We start from the raw sequence: 27,629 nt of genomic DNA, 5'->3' as shown, positions 1-27,629 counted from the left end.
GTGGACCCCCTGAAACCTGCTTGAGACCCCGCAGGGGGTTGTGGACCCCTGGTTGAAAACCACTGCTCTAGAAGGTCGTAGGATCAAACCCTGCTGTTGGCACAACCAGTTGTTATAATGGCAGAGTATAATTGGAAAGAATTGCCCAACCCACTGCAGCATGGTAGCAGCCTTGCACAAGGAAGCGCTCACTGTTTTATTTCCAGGCATTTTTCCTCTAGGGCTCTTGAGTTAGCTAATCTCTATTCCTCTTCTTCCAAACTACTAGCTAGAGATTTTCATAGTTCAGGCTGGTTGAGACCCTTAGCTGAACAGTCAGGAGTCCTACACCTATACACCAACCATGTCCAAACAGAAGAGTTTAGCAAGGTGTTAATGAACTGTTGCCTTTTCTATGGTCAGGCCGTCTCCCTGTCACACACAGTGCAGGGCATCTATAAATGACAGTGATGGTGTTTGGATAGGGTTGCCAGGTGTCTGGTTTTTGACTGGAACACCCGGTCGAAAAGGGACCCTGGCGGCTGCAGTCAGCATCACCGACTGGGCCATTAAATATCCAGTTGGTGGTGCTGCAGGGCTAAGGCAGGCTAGTCCCTACCTGTCCTGGCACCGCGCTGTGCCCTGGAAGCGATGAGCAGGTTCAGCTCCTAGGCAGGGGGGCCATGGGACTCTGTGCACTGTCCATGCCCCGAGCACCAGCTCCACACTCCCACTGGCCGGGAACCACAGCCAATGGGAGCTGGGGGGGAAGTGCCTGAGGATGAGAGCAGTGCATGGAGCCTCCTGGCTCCTCCACCTAGGAGCCAGACCTGCTGGCTGCTTCCGGGGTGCAGCCTGGAGCCAGGGCAGGCAGGGAGCCTGCCTTAGCCCCACTGAGCCACTGACCGGGAGCTGCCCGAGGAAAGCCCACGTCCCAGCCCCCTGCCCCAGCCCTGAGCCCCCCCAAACCTGGAGCCCACTCCTGTACCCCAAACCCCTCATCCCCAGGCCCATCCCAGAGCTCGTACTCCCTCCTATACCCCAACCCCCTGCCTTAATGCACAGCCCCCTCCCCCACTCTGAATCCCTTGACCCCACCACCCAGCCTGGATCCCCCTCCTGCATGCCAAATCCCTCATCCCCCAGCCCCAGCCCAGCGCAGCACCTGCACCCTCAGCTGGAGCTTTCACCACCTCCTTCACCCCAACTCCCTGCCCCAGCCCAGAGCCCCCTCCTGCACCCTGAACCCCTCATTTCTGGCCCCACCCCAGAGCCTGCACCTCCAGTTAGAGACCCAACCCCCTGCCCCAGCACAGTGAAAGTGAGTGAGGGTGGGGGAGAGCAAACCACCGAGGGAGGGGGAATGTAGTGAGCAGGGGCGGGGCCTCGGGGAAGGGGTGGGGCTATGGTGTTCGGTTTTGTGCGATTAGAAAGTTGGCAACCCTATGTTTGGAACGAGAGGGAGCTACCCTTGCATCAGGGATGGCCTTATAAACAGCGATGTATACAGAGTGTGCATTTTTCTGTTTCATGGCAAGTGGTAGTTTCCTAAGTTATTTCCTCTGGACTCAGTCCAAATGTTGCCTTCATTAACTGTTAACAGAGTAATTAACATTGTTTAAAAAATATTACGCTTTTACAAGAAATTTCTGCTTTAAAAGCTATGTTTGAAGTGGTACACAGAGCATTGTATAAAGAGCTGCACATAGCAGGAGAAATATCAAAGACTAGGACACCTGGAAATAAAGGTTAATACAGATTTCGAATGTGACAACGAATGACTCTAGTATAGATGATGAGGAGGAGGAATTCAGATGCAAGTGGCCTCAGGCAGAATTACCTATTGTTAGCATCATTGTGCTAGAAGTAGGATTAAGTGCATATTTGCTTTCATTGCATGATTTGCTTAATTCGCAATTACTAATCAAAATTAACAATATAACAGTGTGTTTAAGTTTGCATGGGAATTCATGGTCATATTTTGAAATAAAGTAATGCATTTCCATATTCAACCTAAATAGCCCTGTATGTAATGTGATTAATAGACTTGGTGTAATCTGCTTTGTATCTTTGTGCTGCATTACATTAAATGTATTCTCAGCAAGTTTTTTCTAATTACATCATTTTCTATCATGAGATCTCAGTACACTAACGTGGAAAAAACAAGTCAGTAGGTTCTAAGTATTTTTGGTAATAAAGTAAAAATATCCAACTTTGACACAGAACGATCCTTTTCATTAAGGCAAGTCAGTAATGACGCTAAACAGATAAACAGACTCTGATCTTCAACAAGCAACAACACTGGAAAAGGGTCTTATTGACTTTGTGTACAGAACAGCAGTAGACTGCAGTGCACCATTATGTAAACACAAAGATTACTAGAGGAAAAAAAATAAATTTACATGGAGTGCAAAAATACACTTAGGCTTAAATCATCTTGAGTTTCTCAGGTATGTGCATTTTCCGTTTTCATTTAAATAACTGATTAATTCAAGGTTAACTTGAGTCTGCATGAATTTTAGGGTGAGCTGGAAAAGCAGCTTCTTCAGGCAAATCCTATTCTTGAGGCTTTTGGCAATGCCAAAACTGTGAAGAACGACAACTCCTCCAGATTTGTAAGTAGTATAAATGCTCTCTGTGTGTGTACGGTGTTTGTCATCAGTGCCCCATAAAGACAAAATTTGCAGATGGCTAAAAACCCTCAAACATTGGGGGAGGTTTTTTTAAAAAGAGATTTTTCCATAATTACTTCCCTTAAAGAAGGGATTTAGGATTTCTCCCTGAATCATTATTTTGGCATTTTAGAAAAGAACAAAACAAGCTAAAAGTTGGCTGTGTCATAGTTTACTCAGCGTTTAGCAGTACACGCATCTGGCCCCTGCCAGAGCTATTTGGCTTAATATTCACTTTCAGAACATTTTGCCAACAAGATCAGTTTTCTTCTTCTGGCATGACTTATTTAACGGGAGTGTTAACATGTGAATTAGTGACTATAGGGAAGAGAACGGGAAATCATGAAGTTTCAACTTGATGTTATCTAAGTCTTCTCTTGATGAAGTAGTAACTTCTGTGGGAGCAGCATTAACCCAACCTTTCCTCCTCATGTGCGTGTGTGATATTGTGGTGGCTGCCATCTTGACCAACACATTGGGGACTGAACCCGGCACTTGCAGAACTAAAAAAGCACAAGCTTGAGTTAAAGAGCCAAAGCTCTATAACTAGTGACTGACTATAAGTAGGTTGGGCACAGAGGGGGATACATAACACACACTCATAAGCAGGCTACGCGATCCAAGGTTTTTTATTATTGCAATATACTACAAAGATAAGATACTAAAGTGGCTTTCACAATAAATACTGTGACAATAATGAATTATAAAAGAGTGTGAAAATCCCAGGAAAACCAGACTACTTTTCTCAAATGTGCACGAGCCTTAAAATAGACTAGATTTTATTCTCAAAACTGCCCACTTCCTTTCAGTAACCTTCCCATTCGGCCAGTTTTCATATTGAATAATTTAGTCTCGTATGGAGCCAGGATCTTTGATCTTCACTGGCTTGGATCGTCTCACTTATTTTTGAAAAGAGTCTTAAAATAGATGATGCTTCTGTGTAAAGATAGCGCCATGATCATGTGTATTCTTTCACGGATAATAGATATTAAAATAAAACATTTTTTTTCTGATTATTTTTAATTATTAAAGAGTTGGAGATGCAAGATCTCAGAATATTAATTTATATGTTAAAACCAAACATTTGCATCCCCAAATCACTTTAATTTAATAGGAGGTAGAAATGCTACGACAGTGGAAGGCTTATAAAAACTTGACTCAAGCCTAAAGCATTTTACTATTAGCTTAGCTATAACTTTAAAGTAAATAAAAGTAGTAAGAATTTTAATGGTCACTAACATTCAGCCTGTTTGGGTGTAATCTTCTGTTAGCCCTTTAGCGAAGCTCATGCTCCTGACCTAGCTCATGAGGTATCAGGTTCAGTTCCCAGTGACAGCCAAGATAGTGGTGGTTATATCTGTACAGTCCAGGGGCGAAAGTAACTTACAGGATTTACCGATACTGCCTGGGGCAAACTGAGGGGGTGTGGCCTCATCCAGAAGAGGCGGAGCCTCAAGATTTAAAGGCTGTGGGGCACTGGCCTTTAAATCAACCCAAGGCTCTCAGCTGCAGAGGTGGCTGGGAGCCCCCGGGGCTCAGGGGCAAATTAAAGGGCTCAGGGCTCCGGCCACCGCAGAGCTCCGGGCCCTTTAAATCCCCACCACTGTGGGCGGGATTTAAAGGGCCCAGAGCTCCCGTGGCTGCGGGGAACCCCGAGCCTTGCCAGGGTGGGGCCAGGATTTAAATGGCCCGGAGCTCCTGCCACTGTGGGGAGCTCTGAGCCCTTTAAATCCCGACCCCAGCCAGGCTGCCGGAGCCATGGGCGGGATTTAAAGGGCTCTGGGCTGCCTGCAGCCGCGGGAGCTCTGAGCCCTTTAAATCCCGGCCCCAGCCCGGCTGCCAGAGCCGCAGGCGGGATTTAAAGGGCTCTGGGCTGCCCGCAGCCGCGGGAGCTCTGAGCCCTTTAAATATGGCCCCAGCCCAGCTGCTCGAGCCACAGGTGGGATTCAAAGGGCTCTGGGCTGCCTGCTGTGGTGGGAAGCCCAGAGCCCTTTAAATCCCTGCTGCGGAAGCTGGTGTGGTCCAGCACGGTGTACTGGCTCTTGCCAGTATGCCATACCGTACCGGCTTACTTTCACCTCTGTCTGTACCCTGATCAGCATGTGGAGAGTCCTCTCTTGTGCTGAAAAATCAGCTGCTGCCACAGTATTTCCTTGCCTGTCCCTCCAACTCTGAAGATGCCTTTCTAAGGCTCCAGGGATCTGTGTTGAAGAGAAAGAAGGGATTCACACCATCCCCCCCACTGGCCTTGCAGAAATCCAGGTGGAACTATAAATTCCCTGGCCACTTGCAGGATCCATAGGGTGTGTGAACTGGCCCCCAGCCTGCCGGACCTGGGTCCTTCCTTTTCACACTACCCAGATGAAACAGAGGCAAATCTCTGCAAGGAGAACCTCAGAGATTTGCTTCCTTTCAGCCTCCTCCCAGGAGTTTTGCTACAGAAGGCAGCAATTGGGCCTGTTATTACAGAGCAGAGAATGTCGTAACATGCCTCTTAAAATATGCTATAAAACACAGAAAGAGCCCAAACCATCTCCTCTTCTCATTGACAGGGTAAGTTCATCCGCATCAATTTTGATGTCACCGGCTACATTGTTGGAGCAAACATAGAAACTTGTATCCTTTTCAGTGAGCTTCATGGGAAACTAACTAGGGGGAGCAAAAGGATGTAACATAAACAGACTCCCTTGCATGTCTAAGAAAGGCAAATATCACTAAGACTGATATAAACAAAGGGCAGGGAGGGACGTAGCTCCATTTATGCTGATACCAATTTTGTAGTTTGTCTGTCTCTCATGTTTACATTTTCTGTTCAGACTAATCAGTTTGTTTTCTCAGCTATCAGGACAAAGCACACTATCTCCCACGCAGCATCTCAGAAAATACCGACAGAACATCCCACCCAATCAGAGTAGACTTTACTATCAGAAGCCATGTGTTGTGGCGATAAGTCTTGTGATTACAACCCCCGACCTGGGAGATCTGGTTTCAGCTCTGCATCTGGGGGACCGGGGGCAGGTCACTTACTCCTGTGGCTTAGTTTGCCCCATCTGTAAAAGAGGGCTAATCATTCCTTGCCTCTCAATGGGGCTGTGCAGATAAATCCATTATGTATGAGATGCTTATATACTGTGGCGCTGAGGCCTGTATAAGTACTAAAATAGATGGACTCGAAGAAAACTCTAGTGATAATATGCTGTTGGAGATGGTCTTTTGTACAGTGTCTACTACAACGAGGTCCTAGTCCATGACTGGGGTGCCTAGGTGCTATCTCAATACCACTTATACATTTACTTTTTCTTCAGCAAAGTTACAATAGGAAAGATGAAGGAGTCAGGTTTAAACCGACAAGAGGTGCTGTTCAGCAGGAATGTATTGGAATCACCTAAAATTCGCTTCCCCTTGTTAAATTTCTCCTGCCAAACTGATGGGAGGATTTCCATTCCTCTGGAGTCACCTGGTCTGTATATGTACTGCTAACCCAGCCTTGCCAGACATGACTTATCCTTGGGGCTCATAAAATATTTGTTCTGTGCCAATATTTCTGGCACTGGAGTGCACCACCAAGGTCCAAACGCTGGACATTTGCAAACAGCTTTTCTGCTGCTGATTCTGCACTTTCCCCTACTTGGTCTTCACATCCTTTTCCCATCCTCCTCCATTTCAAATGGCAGACTGAGGGTATGTCTACACTGCAGTTAAAAACCTGTGGCTGCCCTGTGTCAACTGACTTGGGGGCTTAGGCTAAGGGACTCTTTCATTGCAGTGAAGATGTTCAGGCTGGGACAAACTTTAAAGTTTTTGGCTTATGAACTAAAGGTCTGATCCTGTTCCTTCAGAAAACCATGGTGTAGACCCAAGGCTTAAAAGAACCATTACTGCACTATTCTTCACAATTCACATGTGCCATATGTACATGTTGCCAACTCTAATTTTAGCAGATTAGATATTCATTAAAATAGTTTAGTTTTTATTTTTATTTTTATATCTCCTACACCAACCTTGAGCATAGTGCTTCTGGAAAGGTGCTGAAGACACTGGTTGATGTTAAAAGATTTAACCCGCCTGCGAATCAGATGCTAGTATACTCTTGAGGAAGAAGGGCATCACAGCATGATATGACAGATATCATGTAAACTATTCAGATTAGGCCTGGTTCTGTAAACACCTAGGCCTACATGTAATGAAAGCTACCATGTTTAGCACCATTGATCAGATATAAAATGGGACTCATGGTAGTAAGCACTCAACCGAGCATTCGTATCACTTCTTGTGAGTATTTCAATTGACATCATTAATAAGCACTGCATATGGAAGCGAGTGATTGCAGAATCAGACCCATGTTTGTTAGACAAGCTAATATCCAACATGTGCCACTGGTAGTACTAAGGCACTGAGTGAAATATGCCAATAAGATTTTTTTTTAACATACATAACGTCCAGATTTGCTTGAAAAGTCTCGTGCTATTCGCCAGGCTAGAGATGAGCGGACATTTCATATCTTTTACTATATGATCGCTGGCACTGGGGAACAAATGAAAAGTAAGTTACTTATCTTAAGCTGAACTATCTGAGCAGCAGTTGTAAAGGGCTCAGTTATGTAATTGACCTTAACGTCTGAAACTGTAATTTCATTCAATCCTTGTCATAAGTAATGAACATTCCTTGGCTGTTCTAAACAATTCTACTCAAGAGTTGTAGAACTGTCCCAACTTATGTGCATCTGTAACTGATGGTTTGCAGTTCGCAGGTCACCCCAGCGCAAATAGGGAAGGGTCCACTAATAGATCAGGTGCAAGTCCCCAGGTCTCAAAAGGCCGACTTCTAAAATGAGTAGAAATATGGAATTTTTTCGAAAAACATTAAATTTGAAAAAGCTTGATGGAAACAACGGATCAGATCCCAGCTGATCAGGAAGTGCACAGCACTGCTCAGAGATATAGTGCATGCCTGACTTTTAGGATCATTGCAGCAATCAGGAATTGCCAGGACAAAGATGCCCTGGCTATGCCCTCTTTCCTGTCGCCATTCCACCTTCACTGGCACCTGTGAGAATACATTTTTAAAAGCTACTAGTGAGTGGAGGCACACAAACTCACTTGTAACTTTTGAAAATTTAGGTCATGGTAACTCTACACCACCCAAAATTCCATACACAAGGGAGATCCTCAATTGGCAAACCACTGATTTTTTTTTTTGTCTGCTTTGCATCAGTGGAATGGACTTAACAGTCCAAAGATTTGAGAACTTAAAAGCAGACTTTATACTCTGAATAATCAATGAGATTCTGATTTCTAGTATGGGTGTGTATTAAATTATTTTCTCTAAGTCAATTTTTTTCTTCACCTTTTACAGAGGATTTATTGCTGGAAAGTTTCAACAACTATACCTTTTTATCTAATGGCCACGTGCCTATTCCTGGTCAGGAAGATGACGAGATGTTCCAGGAAACCTTGGAAGCCATGACAATTATGGGTTTTAATGAAGAGGAGCAGCTTGGTAAGAATTGCTAGCAAGCTTTAGGTCAAGTAAAGCACATAGAGCAATAAGTTGATGCTTGTAAAGGTAAGAAATATTGCTGTAATCCCTGTGCACAGCAATGGATTCTTCTCAAGATATGCCACTATGTAAGCTGAATGTAAATGAACATATAGTTTCATATTAGGAAGTTAATATTATTCAAGGCTCATGTCCAGGCCTCTCTGGAGATGCAACCTCACCTCAGCTCTCTAACCTTTTTGTACAAAAAGAAAGGGGGAAGGATGATGCGGCAGGAAGTCTGGGGTGAATGTTGGCTTTGCTATGCAAGGAGGCCTAACTGATTATATGTTTGAAAAGATTGACAAAAATAGAAATTGCTATGTAAGCGCTATATGTTGTTCTAGGGTGGAGGTTTTCAAAAACACTTAGCATTGGCCTAATTCTGTCCCCACTGAAATAATGGCTAAGCTGAACATCTTTGAAAGTCCCACCCAGAATGTGATTAAACTGGCAAGAGTTCCATTACTGAAAATGGAATAAGTTATAAGATGAAAGATGACTTACTATGTACATTAGAATGAGAAAATAAACTGTATTGGATTATATACAAAATATAATGCATAGAACAAACACAGATATGTAGGGCATACGTATCTTAAATATGGATGATCTGAAATTATTTCTACGTTTTGCTGTCTATATAATTGACGAATTACAAAGGTTTTTTCATCAGTGTCAGAAGTGACAAATCCCATGAGAGCTGCTTGATGAGGGAACATCACATGCATTCCGAACTCATTTAAATGCCAAACCATCAATACAGTTGCCAACATCCAGTAGTATTTTAAAAATTGGGCCTTGAAAGGTAGAACATGGCTATTAAAGTTCAGACTTTTAAGCATCCCAGCTGACAGAACTCCACACATGCTCACTACTAATGACCATTTAAAGCTAGTTTTTAGGCACTTTCCAACAAAGATGACCAAAAAAAAAGTTGCAAAATATTATGACTTAAATTTGAAGGAATTGGTCCTGCCTTTAGCGGTTATACTAGTATTATCTGCAGGTTCAGGGCAGAGGGAAATGAACAACCAGCCTAAACTATCTTGAAAATGTACACAAATGCAGACATAGAAGAACCCTCTTAACTGACAGTTTGTGGTTTTAACTGTCATGACACTGTATGTGTGCTTCTCCCCCTCCCCTGCTCCCCCCGGGTTGTGTTAGTCTTCATACCTGAAGTGACACCTGGTGGCCAGGACAATGGAGATCTTATTACTGACCACATCGATCAAAACTGAGCCTGTGAGGTTCTGAGAACTCCATCAGCTCCCACCGATTTCATTAGGAACTGAGAGTACTAAACCCTGCATAGCAGCAATTTAGCACCTCTCCAGATTGGATTCAAAAGTGTCTATTTTAATAAAGGTGGCAGGTCTCGTCTCCCATCAAGGCATGCAGGAGGAGATGATGCCTGCACCTCTCACTGGCATCAATATTTTGTATTGATCCCTTAATCCCCCATTCCTGGACCCCCAAAATATGAACCTGCTGCATCATTCTCTGCTTGTACAAGTCTAGGAGTCTAGAAAAGAAGAATTAACCCCTGAAAGACAATCTGGTTTGTAAAGTGACAATGTATTTTAACACTAAGGCAATGCAGTGTTATGTTAATGCATGCCTTTGGAATTGCACTTCAATCAGATGATGTTTTGTATACTAAATACTTAGGCCCCAATCTTGCAAGACTTATACATGTGCTTAACTTTAATTCCATGGAACTGATAAGTTAACACATCCTTTTGCTCTTAGAAGTATATTAAGACAATTACTATGAAATAACATACTACAACACAGTAGTTCCCCACCTATGGTCCATGAACCATCAACAGTGCTCAGAGCGCTAAGTGGTGGTCGTGAATATCTGACATGGTGCTGGCTGCTCTTCTTATTTCCAGCTATTAAACTGTATTAAAAGTGAGCAACAGATACACCACCTGCTTTTCTAACATGACTTCCCCATGTAAGCAATTCCTTTAGTTGCTCCTGGTGCGTTGCAGTCATCTAAGTGGGGAGATGGCCCTGATCATCATAACTGAAAGGGGAGGTTAAACCCATTAGAGACACTCTCTTAAGATATGGTCTACACTCTAAAATAACTGTTTAGGGGACAGTCATTTTTTATTATATGCCTATTATTTCTATTGATAGAATTCCTGACATTTTACTCTATAATTTATTTTACAGCAATGCTGAAGGTTGTTTCATCTGTCCTACAGCTGGGTAATATTATCTTCAAGAAGGAGAGAAATACTGATCAAGCTTCTATGCCAGATGACACTGGTATAATTTTATCTCTTCAAAATTTAAATTGAAAACCATGAATAGCATAATAAAATGTCTGTGTCAAAGGTGGAGTCACTGCTTGCACTCACCCTCATAGTGTGGCATAATGTAGCATAGCAGGCTGTCCTCATCAAGAAACCTCTGCTGACTCCAGCCCTGCCTCTTCTCACCACTCAGCCCGCCAGCCAGGTCACATTCAGTCCGACTCTTTCTAGGGTAACAGAGATCCCACAGAACAATTGTCCAGTGACCTTACATCAAGCGTCTGACCCGCAACTCTGGGCCCTGTGGTCTTCACTCCCTTTGTCTCAAGGCTCTCCATAGCCCTTGCCCCTTGTCTCAAGGATATGTGTGTGTGTGGGAGGGAGGTTCATACCACCTTTCCCAAGTCACTGGTAGGAGTGCCTAGGCCGTCCCTCTACAGCTCAGTACCACTGCAGTGAACAGTCATGTTCTGCTCCTTTAGACCCCTGGCTGACTTGGCTTTCCTACCTTGGTCCGTCTCTAGGCTCCTGTTATCCTCTCTAGGCTCTACAGTGTTCCTTCCAGCTCTTGTAATGAGCAACACCTCCCAGGGCTTCCACCCCAGAAGTCCAATTCCTACTCTGTTTCAGGGATCATCATAGCAACTTGCACCACTCCCCCATCTTTCCAGTGTCCCTCCTTTCTAGTCTGGGCTTCTTCTCTTTATAGTAACCACTCAGCTCCTCCCTAGCTGGGTCTTGACTTTAATTGGGCCTGACCCACCCTCCAGGTGCAACCAGGGGTGCTAATTTCTCTCTGACTCCTATTAATCATTTCACTGCTAGTGTGGAAACACACCCCATCACAAGACTGTTAAGTAAATGTAATTTGTACCAGTCTTCTCATTTTCATTGTTGATTTCCACTGACGCTGCAACTATTGAAAAAAAAAGATTCTGCACTTTAAATTAATAAAATTAACAAGCATTGTATCTGGTGATCTTGAGTCCCTAGGTGACTGAGCAATGCATATGCTGCTGGTGTTGTGAATGACACTTGTGGAGTCTCTTTTGCATATGCATGAGGATGATATTTTAATGGAATGGAGGGATAATGGGTTCATCATTAGACATACTCCTAGCATGGACATTTATTTCTACCATGAGAAAATCCAGTGTGAAATAGAATTTTGTTCTCTTTATTGTAGCTGCACAGAAAGTGTGTCACCTGATGGGTATTAACGTGACAGATTTCACAAGGGCAATCCTAACACCACGGATCAAAGTTGGACGAGATGTTGTTCAGAAAGCCCAGACCAAAGAGCAGGTATCAATTTGTGATCTCCTTAACTCTGCTAACTTTCTTCTTTAAAAATCGGTGTGTGTGTCAGGGGAGGGGGGGAATGGGCAACCCTATCCCCTGCACCCCATGTACTGTTCTATATGGAAGATAGCATCTGATTCTGATTTGTTCATTCATTTCATACCTTCTTCCCTGCCCTGATTTAATAGGCAGACTTTGCGGTAGAGGCTTTAGCCAAAGCAACATATGAACGTCTGTTCCGTTGGATTCTTAGTCGTGTGAACAAAGCTCTGGATAAAACAAAAAGACAAGGAGCGTCTTTCCTGGGGATCCTTGATATCGCTGGATTTGAGATTTTTGAGGTATGTACTACTTGGCACAAGATGATCTGAACGTTTTAACTTCTCACTTGTGTATTTCACTCTTTCGTTTTAGTCAGCCTCGTTATCTGTCTTTTTCTAAAAGTCTTAAACCCTGATCCTGCTCTGAGAACCAGGTGGGCAGACCCTCTGCAACTGCGCAGCACCGAAGGGCTCTGTATGGATGCAGGGATCAACCTGCTCCATCCCCAGTGGAGGACTGGGGCCTTAAGCAGCGCACTAGACCTGTGTGGGGTGGGAATACACTGAACATTGTTCTGTGACGTTTGTAAAGAGGCAGGTTGGGTGCTCGGAAATTTAAGGAATGCACTAAGTGGATTATAAACTCATACTACTTCAGTGATAAAGAGGCACCTACATAAAACTATTGAGAATTACATTGAGTTGAGAAAACAAACTTAACATAGCTGGTTAACCTAATGTGTAAGAGTTTAATGTAAATTTTCATGTAAAGCCAAGATTAGGATAGTAAAATCTACTCCCTTATAATGTAACAATTATTGCTAATAAAAGAACTAGAAGATACAAAATGTTATCTTACTATTCAAATTTCTCTGGTACATTTATTTTTAAATGTAATAATTCAGTTCTTTCATCCCATTTTCAGGTCAATTCTTTTGAGCAATTGTGTATCAATTACACAAATGAGAAACTTCAGCAGCTCTTCAACCACACAATGTTCATACTGGAGCAGGAGGAGTATCAGCGTGAGGGCATTGAATGGAATTTCATTGACTTTGGCCTTGATCTGCAACCTTGCATTGAGCTGATTGAAAGACCGGTAAGATTACATGTCTTTAGGTGGGACAACATTGTGTAGGTTGGATAAGGGATGCTTATATCTCAGTCCAACAGGGGCTTTGTGTAACCTTAGACTTTTTGGCTCCATTGTTTCAGAGTATGATTAATAATAACCTAGAGGAAATTGAAGATGGTTTTCTTTCATTTGCATATGACTGATATGTCTACTGCTTATGTTGCAGAACAACCCGCCTGGTGTCCTGGCTCTCCTGGATGAAGAGTGCTGGTTCCCCAAAGCTACAGACACATCTTTTGTAGAGAAACTGTGTCAAGAACAAGGCAGTCATGCCAAGTTCCAGAAGCCTAAACAACTCAAAGACAAAACTGAATTCTCCATAATCCACTATGCAGGAAGGGTATTGGACAGGGCTAAGCTCTCTTACTATACAAAACTTGTAACTCGTTGATGTCCAAACAGTGAAATATACAGCCAAAGTGTGCAAGATTGCCAAGAAATAGAATCAAAGTACTGAGAGTGACTTAGTTTGCTGGAATAAAAAGTGCTTTCATTCTGTAACATATAGAAAGCACTCAGAACTGATCTAATTTTGCTCCCATTGAAGTCCATCCCTGGTGAAATCCATTGATTTCAATTTGAGCAGAGTTAGCCCAAAGCTGAGTGTTTCTCAGAAATGCCACTACTTTGGCTTCTCCAAACAAATTCACAAAGATAGCAGGAGTCCACTGATGTGGATATGGCAGGAGGATTGGGCCCCCAAAATATAAGTGCATTAACCTTTAAGAGCCACACATGTACCAACCTTAATCCATGTGAGCAAATCCTATTTACACAGGGCATTTCACATTATTGTTGTTATTTGGATTGTTATAGTGCCCAAAGTGCCCAGTCAGGATCCAGGCCCTCACTATCAAAATTCCTGACTGAGAACAGATTTTTACATGAGTGATATTTTCTAAAGGTTGACTACAGTGCAAGTGCCTGGCTAACGAAGAACATGGATCCACTAAATGACAACGTGACTTCTCTGCTGAATCAGTCTTCAGACAAATTTGTGGCAGACCTTTGGAAAGATGGTATGAATCTGAACGCTAAGCTTGTAACGTTGTGTAAAGAGCTGTCAATCATTCTTCAGGACCTATTCTGATTGCTTTCTGTCCCTTATCAGTGTTAGGTACAAGGCATTAAAATCCTTTCCCCTAAATTTATTAAATCCTTAAACTGTACTCCTCAGAGACAGCACGAATGGCTTAAGCGCCATCAAATCAATTACTTACTTAAAAATGCCATCCAAAAAGATCATGAAAATGAAGATTCAGCATGTATCTGCTATTGAACATGTAACATTGAGCAGCTTATATTGTTTTTACTTCTGAAGAGTGATCATGTACAGTCCAGATCTCACTCCCACATCTCAAATGAGTGCCCCATCGGCATTGCTAAGGAGGCATAGTTTCACTGGCCCCTTCAAGTATGATCTTTTATTCCATAGCACTTTTAATCTAAAAGAATCACAAGGAGCTGTACAAACGTATGTACAATATAAACAGCAGAGCCCTAATTTTTCCAAAGGACTTGGAGGATAACCCAAACACTGACATAATCAGGGGAAATGACCCAGAAGGGAGTGTGGTCCAGTGTGTGCAACACTGGGGTGGGAATCAGGAGGTGGTGGTGGGTAGTTTTCCCAGTTCTAACCTGCTTGATCATTCTACCCGTGTAGGGGTGTTGTGAGGTGAGCATGTTTGTAGGGTAGATGTAAACCCATATATAAGGGCTAAGTGTTCTCCGTTAATAGCCATGCGTTCAACAGCACTGTATTCAGTCATCAGTCCCTAACAAGTTGTATTTTCAGCATTGACACAGAAGTAGTAGACCTTACCAGATATTTAATCTTGTCTATATCTATGACTGTTGCTACTAAACTTTTATATAGTACCACAATAGACGGTTAGATTATACTAGATTTTAATAATATGTGCAATTATGCCAGAAGCAATGAACTTTGAAGACGGTTGTCTCAGAGGTTCCATTCACACTTGCTTTTACGTTTCAGTGGACCGCATAGTAGGGCTGGACCAGATGGCAAAGATGACTGAGAGTTCACTCCCTAGTGCTTCAAAAACCAAGAAGGGCATGTTCCGTACTGTTGGGCAACTCTATAAGGAGCAACTGACCAAGCTGATGACTACCCTAAGGAACACAAATCCAAACTTCGTCCGTTGTATCATTCCAAATCATGAAAAAAGGGTACGTTTCAAATGCTCAGGTTTCATTATTCTTGTCAAGTTATAGTAACTATAACAGTATACTGTAGACTCCACTGATTCCCAGACTTTTTACTAAGGAAATACTATCCCAGCCTCATGCAGAGGGGAGGCGCCAGGAGTGGGGATGGGTTGGAGAGGAAGCTACCCCATACTCACCCCACAATGACAGCTCCTGTCCATGGTGTTGGACATGGCCCTGAGTGTTGTTATCTGGCACATGGGATCACACCAGCACCCACGTTTGGCCCAGCTGCCCCTAATGTCATGACAGAGGGAAAGCCAGATTTCATTTGAGTGAGTGGCATTGCAACCTGGTGCACAGGGTCACAGAACCACTCAGATTTGGCCTGGTCACCCCTCCATCATGACAGGGGCGCAGCCAGGCCAAATTTGAGTAAGTGGCATTGTGAACTGGTGCACTGGATTGCAATGACAGGTCACAACACCTAGACAAGGGAGCCAGGCCCAGGCCCAGCCTCAGCCCCTGGGACAGGAGCCACCACTGTGGAGTGAGTGTGGGGCAGGGTTGTTTTCCAAACCTGCCCCCTTGAGGCCTCCACAGCAGACCCACAATCCATGTACAACCTTCCCATGACCCACTGGTAGATCATGACCCACTACCTGGAGAACACTGTTGCAGACAACAGTATTACAGAAATATAGAAATGTAGGGCTGGAAGGGACCCTGAGAAGTCAGCAAGCCCAGTCCCCGATGCTGAGGCAGGACCAAGTAAACTTAGACCATCCTTGACAGGTGTTTGTCCAACCTGTTCTTAAAACCTCCCATGATGGGGATTCTACAACCTCCCTTGGAAGTCTATTCCAGAGCTTACATACCCTTGTAGTTAGAAAGTTTTACCTAAATCTCCCTTGCTACAGATATAGCCGATTACTTCTTGTCCTACCTTCAGGGATGCAGAGAACAACTGATCCCCATCCTCTTTATAACAGCCCTTAGCATATCTGAAAACTGTTATCAGTTCTCCCCTCAATCTTCTTTTCTCAAGACTAAACATGCCCAATTTTTGTAACCTTTCCTCATAGGTCATATCTTCCATTATAATGCTGTGCCAGTAATACACTTTCCAAACTTCTATCTTCTTTCCTCATTTATTTTATATGCTAAAACTGAAAATGTCTTTATTCCATAGGCTGGCAAACTTGATGCCCATTTAGTGCTGGAGCAGTTACGATGCAATGGTGTCTTGGAAGGGATTCGTATCTGCCGGCAAGGATTCCCCAACAGAATTGTCTTCCAGGAATTCCGCCAGCGGTAGGACACTGCTATAGTACAATATAATTTGGAGTGTTGTAATACACATTAATCTGTGCTAAATAATCAGTTTTCCTTTTCTATGCCATTTCTGTTTACAGATATGAAATTCTTGCTGCAAATGCTATTCCTAAAGGATTTATGGATGGGAAACAGGCTTGTATACTGATGGTGAGCAAAATGTTTTCAACCAAAATTAATAAAGTCGGTAACATACATTTTACATGGAAATGGTTAATTTTTCTGCTAACAGGGTAAAAATCATTCCAATGCAAATTATAAGTCTGAACTGTAATGACAGAGTCCACAAAATATCCTTGTTTCCCTCCCAATAGATCAAAGCATTAGAACTTGATCCCAACTTGTACAGGATTGGACAAAGTAAAATATTCTTCAGAACTGGTGTCCTGGCTCATCTGGAAGAGGAAAGGGACTTGAAAATCACAGATATCATTATTGCTTTCCAGGCTCAAAGTCGAGGCTACCTGGCAAGAAAGTAAGACTGCATTGTCAGAAACACAATAAAGTCTATGGCGACGTGTAGTTATCTGCATTGCCACTTGAGGCTTTTTTTTTTTTAAATTAGGTTTATAGTTATTGTGACATTTTGGGTGCCACTGTAATGCAAAGGTGTCAGGTGTTAAGAATCTAATAAGATCAATTACATAGAATAGATGTACTTCAACAACTCAGACTGTAAACTGCAAGGACTGTCTTTTTGTTCTATATTTTTATGCCCCCTGGCACAACAGGGTTCTGGTCCATGACTAGGAATGCTAGATGCTACCACAATACAAATAATAAATATAAATAATAAAGCTGATGCCATTTGTAAAGTGTTAAACCCCATTGATACAGAGCTTGGACCTGAAGCACTGGGCAGTTGAGTCACCTGACCATACTCCCAATTAATTTTAAACCAACCAAGCACTCTAAGAGGTAAAAGCCCATTTTTTAAATATTAACAATAAAGGTTCTTCCCTTGGGCCCTGCCATCAAGGCCCTCAGATTTCTGAGCAAACAATTTTAAATATGGTATGATTAAAGAATGATGGACCTGAATCAGGGGCGGCTCTAGCTTTTTTGCCGCCCCAAGCACGGCAGGCAGGCTGCCTTTGGCAGCTTGCCTGCGGGAGGTCTGCTGGTCCCGCGGATTCGGCGTACCTGCCGCCGCATTGCCACCGAATCCGCTGAATTGCCGCCGAAGGCTGTCTGACTGCCGTCCTCGCAGGGACCGGCAGGGTGCCCCCTGCAGCTTCCACCCCAGGCACGCGCTTGGAGCGCTGGTGTCTGGAGTGCTGACCTGAATAAAAAGCCAAGATCTGAGTGCCTGCATACCCAGGATTCTGGAGATGTCCATACACAGATCTGGATTTTGTGGTTTGATCCTATCTCTACAATTAAGCCATTCTAAAAACAGCAGAATAAAATATTGAAAAGACAGACAAAATTACTACCTTTCCTATGGGTACCACAAATAATTAAACACTTTTAAAGTGAGAGTTTGCACCAGACATCTCAAACTTTTACACAGATTCGTGCACCAGCGTTGCTTTGTTTGAAATGTATTGTGCAGACAACTTGTGCTCACTATTATCAGATTATTTGAAGGAAGTTGCTTTGTATTTAATTATAGGGCCTTTGCCAAGAGACAGCAGCAGTTAACAGCAATGAAGGTCATTCAGAGAAACTGTTCTGCTTACCTGAAGCTAAGGAACTGGCAATGGTGGAGACTGTTCACTAAAGTAAGTGATTGTCATTCAGTGAATTTCTCTTCAGCTTTCCAAATGAGAGAGATTGTCTAGGATTCCAAGTCATGTTAGGAGAAAGGACTCTTACTGACCAATAGGGCCTGCTCCCAAGTCCGTTGTAATCACTGATTTCAGACTGTTTAAGATTGGGCTCATTATCAGAAAAGTTTTGAACGTATCTCTGGAATGTTATTAAAAGTATGGGTCATTCTGTCTTTATTCAGATGATGAAAATAAGCCCCATAAAAGGATTCACACAAGAAGAATTAGCATGTTTAGATCTTTAATTTCATATCAGACACTGAAATGCGTTAGTGAAGAGGTGCCCTGCATCACAACTCCCCATCATATCTTGTTCTAATTGTCCCGTTTCATGATAAGTCTCATCAGAGAGTCAAAGGACTGACATGACCCAAAGAACGAAATAGCCTTTTTAACAGAGAAGTGGCCTTTCAAGAACGTTGCTGAAGCTCAGTGGTGTGGGGAAGCTTGCACTGGAACTGACTGTGCTGTATTTCTCCACTACCTTCATAATACAAAAGTTCATCCATAGGGCTGTCAGTGTGGCATCCTTGGTAAATATTGCATTCACTAAAGTAAATGCTGAAAAGGAACATTCGTACTTGGTTTTTCAGGTGAAACCACTCTTACAAGTCACCCGCCAAGAGGAAGAAATGCAGGCCAAAGATGAGGAGCTACAGAGAACGATGGAAAGACAACAAAAAGCAGAGAGTGAATTGAAGGAACTGGAGCTGAAACACAATCAGGTGACATACAGTTGTGGACCACTGGAAACTTTATCAATTATTTTATTTTTAGGAGCTTATTAAATGTTACAAAATAGTCTATTCTCCGTATGATCCTCTTACTGTCAATGGACCTGAACCAAAGCACACTGCAGTCCACTGCCAGACTTCAAGAGCCTGGACCCCTAAACCTCCTATCAGTGTACTAATCTCTATTCAGTGGCAGTCTATGAGAACCATGGACTATGTATATATGGAGATATACCTATGTCATAGATCTGGAAGGGACCCTGAAAGGTCACTGTGTCCAGCCCCCTGCCTCCACTAGCAGGACCAAGTACTGATTTTGCCCCAGATCCTTAAGTGGCCCCCTCAAGGATTGAACTCACAACCCTGGGCTTAGTAGGCCAATGCTCAAACCACTGAGCTATCACTCCCTCATAGAAATGTAGGGCTGGAGGGGAGCTCACAAGATCATCTATTCAGCCTCCTGCACTGAGACAGGATCAAGTAAACCTAGACCATCCCTGATAAGCATTTGTCTAAACTGTTCTTAAAAAGCTCCAATGATGAGGATTTCACAATTTACCTTGGAAACCTATTCCCGAGTTTAACTACCCTTCTAATTAGAAAGCTTTTCCTAATATCTAATCTAAATATCTCTTGATGCAAATTAAACTGATTACTTCTTGTCCTACCTTGGACATGGAGAACAGCAAGTCATCGTCCTTTTTATAACAGCCTGTAACATATATGACTTAACACGTCACCACTCAGTCTTCTTTTCTCAAGAGTGAACAAGCCCCAGTTTTTTTAACCTTTCCTCATAGGTCAGGTTTTCTAAACTTTATATTACTCTGATTGCTCTTCTCTGGACAATCTCTCCAATTTGTCCACATATTTCTTAAAGAAAGCAGCACTGGGTAACTTGTGAGCTAAGTTTTAAATGCATATCCATTTATCTGCTTAGCTGTGTGAAGAAAAGAATCTCCTTCAGGAACAGCTTCAGGCCGAGACCGAACTGTATGCTGAAGCTGAAGAGATGAGAGTCCGCCTAGCTGCTAAGAAGCAAGAGCTGGAGGAGATCCTGCATGAAATGGAGGCCAGGATTGAAGAGGAGGAGGATCGCAGTCATCAGTTGCAAACAGAGAAGAAAAAGATGCAACAACAAATGCTGGTACTGTAACCTATGTACAGCTCATACAACTGCACCTCACTGACAAAATTGGTAACTACTGATCATATGAAAGTAGCTGCTATAAAGTACTTTGTGGAATATGTATCTGCTACACCAGTGGTTCTCAAACATTTGTACTGGTGACCCCCTTCACACAGCAAGCCTCTGGGTGCAACCCTCCTTATAAATTAAAAAATCTTTTTTACATTTAACACTATTATAAATGCTGGAGACAGACAGCTCGCAACCCCCCCATGTAATAACCTTGTGGCTCCCTGAGGGGTCACAACCCCCAGTTTGAGAACCCCTGTGCTACACAGGAGTAGGAATGCATTTCTGCTGTTTTCCCCTCCATGTAATTCTTTATAGTAGACAGGCACATTCTTCCCCTATCCCAATTTAAAATATTTAGAGTTTCTTTTCTAAATGGCTAGATTACTAAATCTTTCCTTCTGTATTGCCAAGACCCTTATGGATCACCCAGTTCTTAAAACTATAAAAGCTTTTAATATGCCCACATAGGTTTGGGCAGGCCTAAAATAGGCCCTGTAGTACATTCATTCTAGAATTCATGTTTTTTGGGGCTTTTTTTCCCACCAAAAAGGACCTTGAGGACCAGCTGGAAGAAGAAGAAGCTGCAAGGCAAAAACTACAACTTGAGAAAGTAACAGCAGAGGCCAAGATAAAGAAAATGGAAGATGACATTCTCGTAATGGATGATCAGAACAACAAGCTGACCAAGGTCAGTGTCATAGGCCCAGTTTTAGCACAAAATCAATGTAAGATGAAAAGATCTTCTCTTCAGATTTGGTGGTAACAATAACTTAGCACTTCATAGTCACATAGCTAGCAGGCCATAAGCCCTTTGTGTCTGGAATGGGCTGGTGACAACATTGCCATGTTTATCCTAGACTATTAAAAATCTAATTGTTGTTGGTTTTTTTAGTCCACTAATGGCAAAAATATCTCCAAGCAAAAATCCCCATAGCAGTTAATCAAGATCAGTGGAAACATTCCCCTTTAGCTCCTAGAAAGAGCAGACAGCTCCCCCTATGCACAAAACTCACTCATTCCTTTTAACTTGTAAAATTGTACATAATCATTTAACTGTTGTTTAAATATATTACTGCTACGTCTTGGTGCCATCTCCATGGATGTCCATACCACTTGCTTTCTAAAACAACTGAATACTAAGAGATAAAAGACAGCTGTGCAATAACATTTGCTAAAGGATATCTGTGTGTTCCTCCCAACCTGGGATAACTGGTATAACTTCTTATGCATCAAGCTAAGTATGTAGAGTTACCTCGTGCAGAGGGCCAGCACTTTATGCACCACTTACCTCCTGTTTTGAGGGCTTTAATTATGCATAGGCCTTGTGCTGGTCCTCTGGACAGAAGGAATTTCACCCATAAACTCTAAGGCCATGATTCAGAAATGCACTGGATGTATGCATGTGTTAAAATACTTTCCTGAATTGGTGCCCAAGTACTTGCTAGCATAGAGTGGGTATAAAGAATCTAATAGTCTCGTTAATCTCATAGACAGCATCCACCACTTTCCATCTCCTCTATAATCAAAGTGCTACATGACACTGTCAGGAAATGTGGCATTTAAAAAGATGTGATTTATTTTTTAGTGTGTACATTGGCATTTCATGGGCACAAATAATATATGTTCTATCTGTAAATGGAAACTTTTTTTCCTTAAGGAAAGAAAACTCCTTGAAGAGAGAATAAGTGATTTAACAACAAATCTTGCAGAAGAAGAAGAAAAAGCCAAAAACCTTACAAAGCTGAAAAACAAACATGAATCAATGATTTCAGAACTGGAAGGTATTGTAAACCAAAGGTGGTTTTATATCAATTGCTTATTTGAGTTGTATTTTTAAAAGACTCCTTTAAAAAAATAGAGACAATACATTTACCATCTAGGTTTTCTGAAATGCCGGAACATGAAATTCTGTAGTAATTACCAAATAAAAGTTATTTTTAATGACAGCCCTGGGGGGGCTCTTTCCAAGTAGGCACAAATGTAATTTTAATGGTTTTGTATGTTTGTTTTTCACTTTTAATTTTAAATGGTATTTGCCAGATTCAGTATTCTGGGGCCAGTTAGAACTATGTATTACAATATTTTTGAGAAAACCAGGCTTTCATTTATTACAAATCATTTTTTTTAAATCCATGTCAGATAAAGGTAAAAGAGATAAAGAGTTTCATTTGTGTTTCTTGGAGAATGAACCCAACCTACAAAAACTATGGCAAAAAGTAGTGCTTCAGAATTAGAGTGACCAGACAGCAAACGTGAAAAATCAGGATGGGGTGGGGGGTAATAGGAGCCTATATAAGAAAAAAGACCCAAAAATTGTGACTGTCCCTATAAAATCAGGACATCTGGTCACCCTATTCAGAATACTGGGGAGCAGAGAGTTCTGATTTATGGATGGACAGAAAGTAAAGTTTGTGTGCTAGTTGCAAGTCACTAGCCCTTCACTACAAAAAGAAAATTATCTTGTATTCAGCATATAACCAAATGGAGAAGTACAGTGATATCACTGGTTTTCCATGTATATGTACCTATGTTCAGGATCACTTTGAGAATTCCTTGGGCTGACTCACTACCCTGACAAGAATCCTTATTTTTCCAGTGCGACTGAAGAAAGAAGAGAAGAGCAGACAAGAACTGGAGAAAACAAAGAGGAAGCTGGAGGGAGACGCCAGTGATCTGCATGAGCAGATTGCAGACCTGCAGGCGCAGATTGCTGAACTAAAGATGCAGCTGGCCAAAAAGGAGGAAGAGCTGCAGGCCGCTCTTGCCAGGTATCCAACTCCTACTGACAGAAGGGCCTGAGCTGAAACTCCAGTTCTGGACATGCACACGCCAATCCCCACCCACACTTTGTGAAAGTTCAGCTCTGAATCTGATCTCTGCACTTTGAAGTGCAGGTTATAGACAAAATACACTGCAAATTACTACAAGTCTGCCCCTGACCCTGACCTATTCAAATGAATGGGGGAGGGGGTGTTTCCCATAGACTTAAATAGAAGCAGGATCCTCAGGCCATGGAAATCAGGGCTTGAAATGTCATTGGCCACCAAGCCCCCTTCCACACCTCAATATCCTCTGGGATACACTCTCTCCATACAGGTGCAACAATCATTTCCCCAAGCCTCCCCTCCCTTTCATATCTCTTTCCTGCATTGGGGGCCCAGTTTCTTACATGTCAAACAGTTGAGAAAGTCTTACTCCGCAGATACCAGTGATCCTCCCAATTGTCTATGTCAAGAGATGAGGACACCAAATCTACTTCTGTCATTCTCTGTCCATGCTGGTTAGGACTGTCTGCACAATGAGCTAAAAGCTGAACCTAGCACATACATTCAAACATATATTTAGGATGGGATTTTCAAAAACTCTTGGAGCTGGCCTAATTCTGTTCATACCGAGGTCAATGGTAAAGCTCCTATAGATTTCTAAAGGACTAAGAGTTAGGTCATTCAGAAAACCTTACCCTTAAATACACAGTTTAAGCTATACTAACATAAAACGTTATGTTATCTTATCTATTACCTGGTGTGGATTAATTAAATTTCCTAGTAAAATTTAAAAACAAACAAACATGGATTCATTTAGGTTATTTGGATTGAAATCATACCACCAGCTCCCAACAGGTCAACATACTTGAACTTTTTTTTTTTTTTTTATATTTGCATCATACTTTGTTTGTCCAGGCTTGAAGATGAAATTGCTCAGAAGAATAATGCCCTCAAAAAAATCCGTGAGCTGGAAGGTCACATCTCTGATCTCCAGGAAGACTTGGATTCTGAGAGAGCAGCAAGAAACAAAGCAGAAAAACAAAAGAGAGACCTGGGTGAAGAGCTGGAGGCCCTGAAAACAGAACTTGAAGATACCTTGGATAGCACCGCTACACAGCAAGAGCTCAGGTATAAAGACCTAGCACATGGTAGAAAAACAAATGTAGCCAAAAGTCACTATAAAAGACATAAAATCAGAAAGCACCATTTCAGTAAAATAGTGCATAACCCATATCTAGTGATGTGTAAAGATCTGCACATCTGGATAGAACAACATGGGCTCTAAACACAAGCCCCAGTGCAAGGAACTCTTGGATTCTTATTCAGGCTCTGACAGTGTTGCCCTATGTAGGACTGGACAAGTCACTTCATTAACTAATAGTTCTAAAGTGCTACTATAAATGTTCTGCTGCTGCTGCTGCCGCCATTATTTATCATCTCACAGCTGTGCAATAACACAGTTTCCTGTGTGATTAGATTGTCGGCTAGCTGTTCCATTCATGTGTGTATTGCTTTCCAGAGCAAAGAGGGAACAGGAGGTCACAGTGCTGAAGAGAGCTCTGGACGAGGAAACTCGGACTCATGAAGCCCAGGTCCAGGAGATGAGGCAAAAGCATACTCAGGCTGTGGAGGAGCTAACAGAACAGCTGGAGCAATTTAAACGGGTAAACTGAAAACCACTACCCCGATAATGGATTTATCTATTAGACATTGTGGATTTCTTTTACACAACGTATTTTTCTTTGCCTTATGCATTCAGGCCAAAGTAAACTTGGACAAGACCAAGCAGACACTAGAGAAAGAAAATGCTGACCTGAGTACTGAAATCAGGTCATTAAATCAGGCCAAACAAGATGTGGAGTACAAAAAGAAGAAGCTGGAAGTGCAGCTTCAGGAGTTACAGTCCAAATACACCGATGGAGAGCGTGTCCGGGTGGAACTCAATGAAAAAGTCTATAAGTTACAGGTAAGAAATACCTTCTTCAGTGACCTGAGAGGCTCAATGGGACAACTGGATATAGAGTGACAGACGTATTCTGGGTCCCACACAATGGTATTGCTATTACTTATTTCTTACCATTACTTATTTCTTACTAAGTGCCCATTCTCAAGAACTGTTAATTCACAAATACAGCAAAAAAAGGCTTCTTAGGACATGTCTACACTTACCTCCAGAGCGATCAATCCAGCAAGGGTCAATTTATTGCGTCTAATGAAGATGTAATAAATCAACCACCAAGTGCTCTCCCATCGACTCTGGTACTCCACTGGAGCGAGAAGCATAGGCAAAGTCTACGGGGGAGTGTCAGCAGTTGACCTATCATAGTGAAGACACCGTGGTAGGTAGATCAAAGTATGTTGACTTCAGCTACTTTATTCACGTAGCTGAAGTTGCATAAGTTAGATCGATTCTTCCCCCCCTGCCCCCCAGTGTAGACCAGGCCTCAGTATGTTATGTAGTAAAAACCTGTGGAAATAGAATACGGTTTTATTTTGTATTTGCATTTGAAAAACTCAATTTCTTCATAACAAGTTGCACTCCATTGGGTATAGACCTCTCCACTCAACGAGGGAGTGTGACAGAGGGACTGGGGCACAAAATCAAGGCACCCTTTGAATGGAGCTGTTCTACAGCTGTACTGGACAAAGGGAGGTTCAATAAAGTTGCCTGTGACAGAATTCTCCGAAACCTCCACCCCAAACATATGACTACCTGCTGCAGATTGGTTCCACAGCACTGAAATCTCACAAATTCTCTTAGCGAAACTTTGGCAATATCCACCATTCTGGCATGATTTTTGCTGTCTTGAATTACATCTGACCTGGAAAATAGGCCTCTTCTTGGGTTCTGGAAGTGATCCAGAAGCACAAGAGCAGGTTCTGGTCCTGGCATTCAAATACAAACTGCGATTCAAGAGTCCAGTCTGGACCCATCTCAAACATAGCTGAGGTAGATGAGATTGAAGCTATACAAAATGACTGAAAAGATTCAATGTGATTTTTCTTTAGGTTGAAGTGGAAAATGTTACCGGTTTGCTCAGTGAAGCAGAAACCAAGGCAATCAAGCTCACTAAGGATGTTGCAAGCTTGGGATCTCAACTACAGGATACACAGGTAGGCTTCCCACTGGGATAACCTGTATAAAACATATTGAAAAAGAACGAAAAAATGACCATGTTCTATTATGATGATCTCTGTAGGAGCTGCTTCAGGAGGAAACTCGGCAGAAACTGACTGTAACTACCAAGCTTCGCCAGCTGGAGGAGGAAAATAACAGCCTGCAAGAGCAGTTGGAGGAAGAAGCAGAAGCAAAACAAAACCTAGAGCGACATATTTCGACACTGACAGTACAGGTACAGTGGCACAGTTAGAACATTAGCTCCAGTGCAGAATCTTTACAACAGGTCCATAGATTTCAGATCTCCAGTTATCCCTATACATGTTAGACAGTGAACTATTGTTACTAGGCCAGAAGTGGCAAGTGTATGACCTGTAGACCAGCTGTAGCCTATGGAATTCTACAGGGCAGCCAGTAGCCACCCTCTTCTTAATGCAGAGGAGAGTGTGACCACAGGACTACTGGCCACACCTTGGTGCAAGATCACTCGTCTCATGATGGAGTCTGGTGCGATGGGCCTATAGCCTCTGTAGGCTGCCTCATGATGTTAAAGATGAGTCAGCTTGAGTGAGTTAGGTGCACGCCTATGGGTTCCTTGGATGATGTCATATGCAGCCCGCTGTTGTGCAAACTTAGAGTGCCTCTGCTATACAGACTTGTTTCATTCCTTGAATTCAAATTTCAGCTTTCTGACTCAAAGAAGAAGCTACAGGAATATACCAGCACAATAGAGAGTATGGAGGAAGGCAAAAAGAAATTCCAGAAGGAAATTGAAGGGCTCATACAGCAGTTTGAGGAAAAAGCTGCTTCTTATGACAAACTGGAAAAAACTAAGACCAGACTCCAGCAGGAGCTGGATGATCTGATAGTGGACTTGGACAACCAACGCCAGCTGGTCTCCAACCTGGAGAAAAAGCAGAAGAAGTTTGATCAGGTATGAGCTTATGGTTCATGTTATAACCTAACTTTGCTGGCAGTCATGGGTGCAGAGAGTAAGTTGTTGAGTGGGAATTAACATAGTTATAAAAAAAGATTAAGGTTGAATTATTTATGCCTTGATTAATTTTGTGTCTGCATATACAGGGACCTTTCTCTGTAGTCATTAGTAATTGACAAGACTAATGCACTAGAAAACCCTACACTTAATGCCTTTCTGTATTAACAGGATTACTGTGCTCAAACTGAGAATTTTTATGTTATTGGTTTATAGATGCTAGCTGAAGAGAAAAACATCTCTTCCAAATATGCAGACGAAAGGGACAGAGCAGAAGCTGAAGCTAGAGAAAAAGAAACAAAGGCTTTGTCCTTGGCCCGAGCTCTTGAGGAAGCTTTGGAAGCCAAAGAAGAACTGGAGAGAACCAACAAATTGTTGAAAGCGGAAATGGAAGATCTAGTTAGCTCCAAGGATGATGTTGGCAAGAATGTAAGTCTCACAATATATGTCCCTGAAATAGTTGTACAGGATAATCACTTAAATTAATAGTTAACATCACCAAGATCTACATTTTCAGTGTGGAGAGTTCTTCACAGTATAAAGTCCATTCAACAATGTCAGAAGTTTTATGCAGAATTCCATGAGCAATTCCATCTGC

General features: G+C 42.4%; 1 protein-coding gene across 7 annotated transcripts in view; it reads left to right on the top strand.

The window, feature by feature from the left end:
• MYH11 (myosin heavy chain 11) overlaps positions 1–27,629 on the top strand; it is a 98,867-nt gene that overhangs the window by 56,327 nt on the left and 14,911 nt on the right. For all 7 annotated transcript variants that reach the window (XM_039491798.1, XM_039491796.1, XM_039491797.1 and 4 more), the window contains 27 exons: positions 2,502–2,594; positions 5,204–5,267; positions 7,095–7,193; positions 8,007–8,150; positions 10,380–10,475; positions 11,649–11,767; positions 11,953–12,105; positions 12,731–12,904; positions 13,107–13,280; positions 13,845–13,959; positions 14,940–15,133; positions 16,305–16,426; positions 16,528–16,597; positions 16,762–16,922; positions 18,063–18,171; positions 18,813–18,944; positions 19,894–20,100; positions 20,705–20,842; positions 21,812–21,935; positions 22,751–22,922; positions 23,835–24,047; positions 24,439–24,583; positions 24,679–24,885; positions 25,929–26,033; positions 26,120–26,272; positions 26,723–26,971; positions 27,248–27,460. In XM_039491798.1, the coding sequence (XP_039347732.1) occupies positions 2,502–2,594; positions 5,204–5,267; positions 7,095–7,193; positions 8,007–8,150; positions 10,380–10,475; positions 11,649–11,767; positions 11,953–12,105; positions 12,731–12,904; positions 13,107–13,280; positions 13,845–13,959; positions 14,940–15,133; positions 16,305–16,426; positions 16,528–16,597; positions 16,762–16,922; positions 18,063–18,171; positions 18,813–18,944; positions 19,894–20,100; positions 20,705–20,842; positions 21,812–21,935; positions 22,751–22,922; positions 23,835–24,047; positions 24,439–24,583; positions 24,679–24,885; positions 25,929–26,033; positions 26,120–26,272; positions 26,723–26,971; positions 27,248–27,460 (3,945 nt within the window). The remainder of the gene's footprint in view (positions 1–2,501; positions 2,595–5,203; positions 5,268–7,094; positions 7,194–8,006; positions 8,151–10,379; positions 10,476–11,648; positions 11,768–11,952; positions 12,106–12,730; positions 12,905–13,106; positions 13,281–13,844; positions 13,960–14,939; positions 15,134–16,304; positions 16,427–16,527; positions 16,598–16,761; positions 16,923–18,062; positions 18,172–18,812; positions 18,945–19,893; positions 20,101–20,704; positions 20,843–21,811; positions 21,936–22,750; positions 22,923–23,834; positions 24,048–24,438; positions 24,584–24,678; positions 24,886–25,928; positions 26,034–26,119; positions 26,273–26,722; positions 26,972–27,247; positions 27,461–27,629) is intronic.

This window comes from Mauremys reevesii, linkage group 10 (genome assembly GCF_016161935.1).
Source record: "Mauremys reevesii isolate NIE-2019 linkage group 10, ASM1616193v1, whole genome shotgun sequence".
Lineage (NCBI taxonomy): Eukaryota > Metazoa > Chordata > Testudines > Geoemydidae > Mauremys > Mauremys reevesii.
Note: the sequence above shows the minus strand (reverse complement) of the source record. Positions and strands in the feature narration are given on the sequence as shown.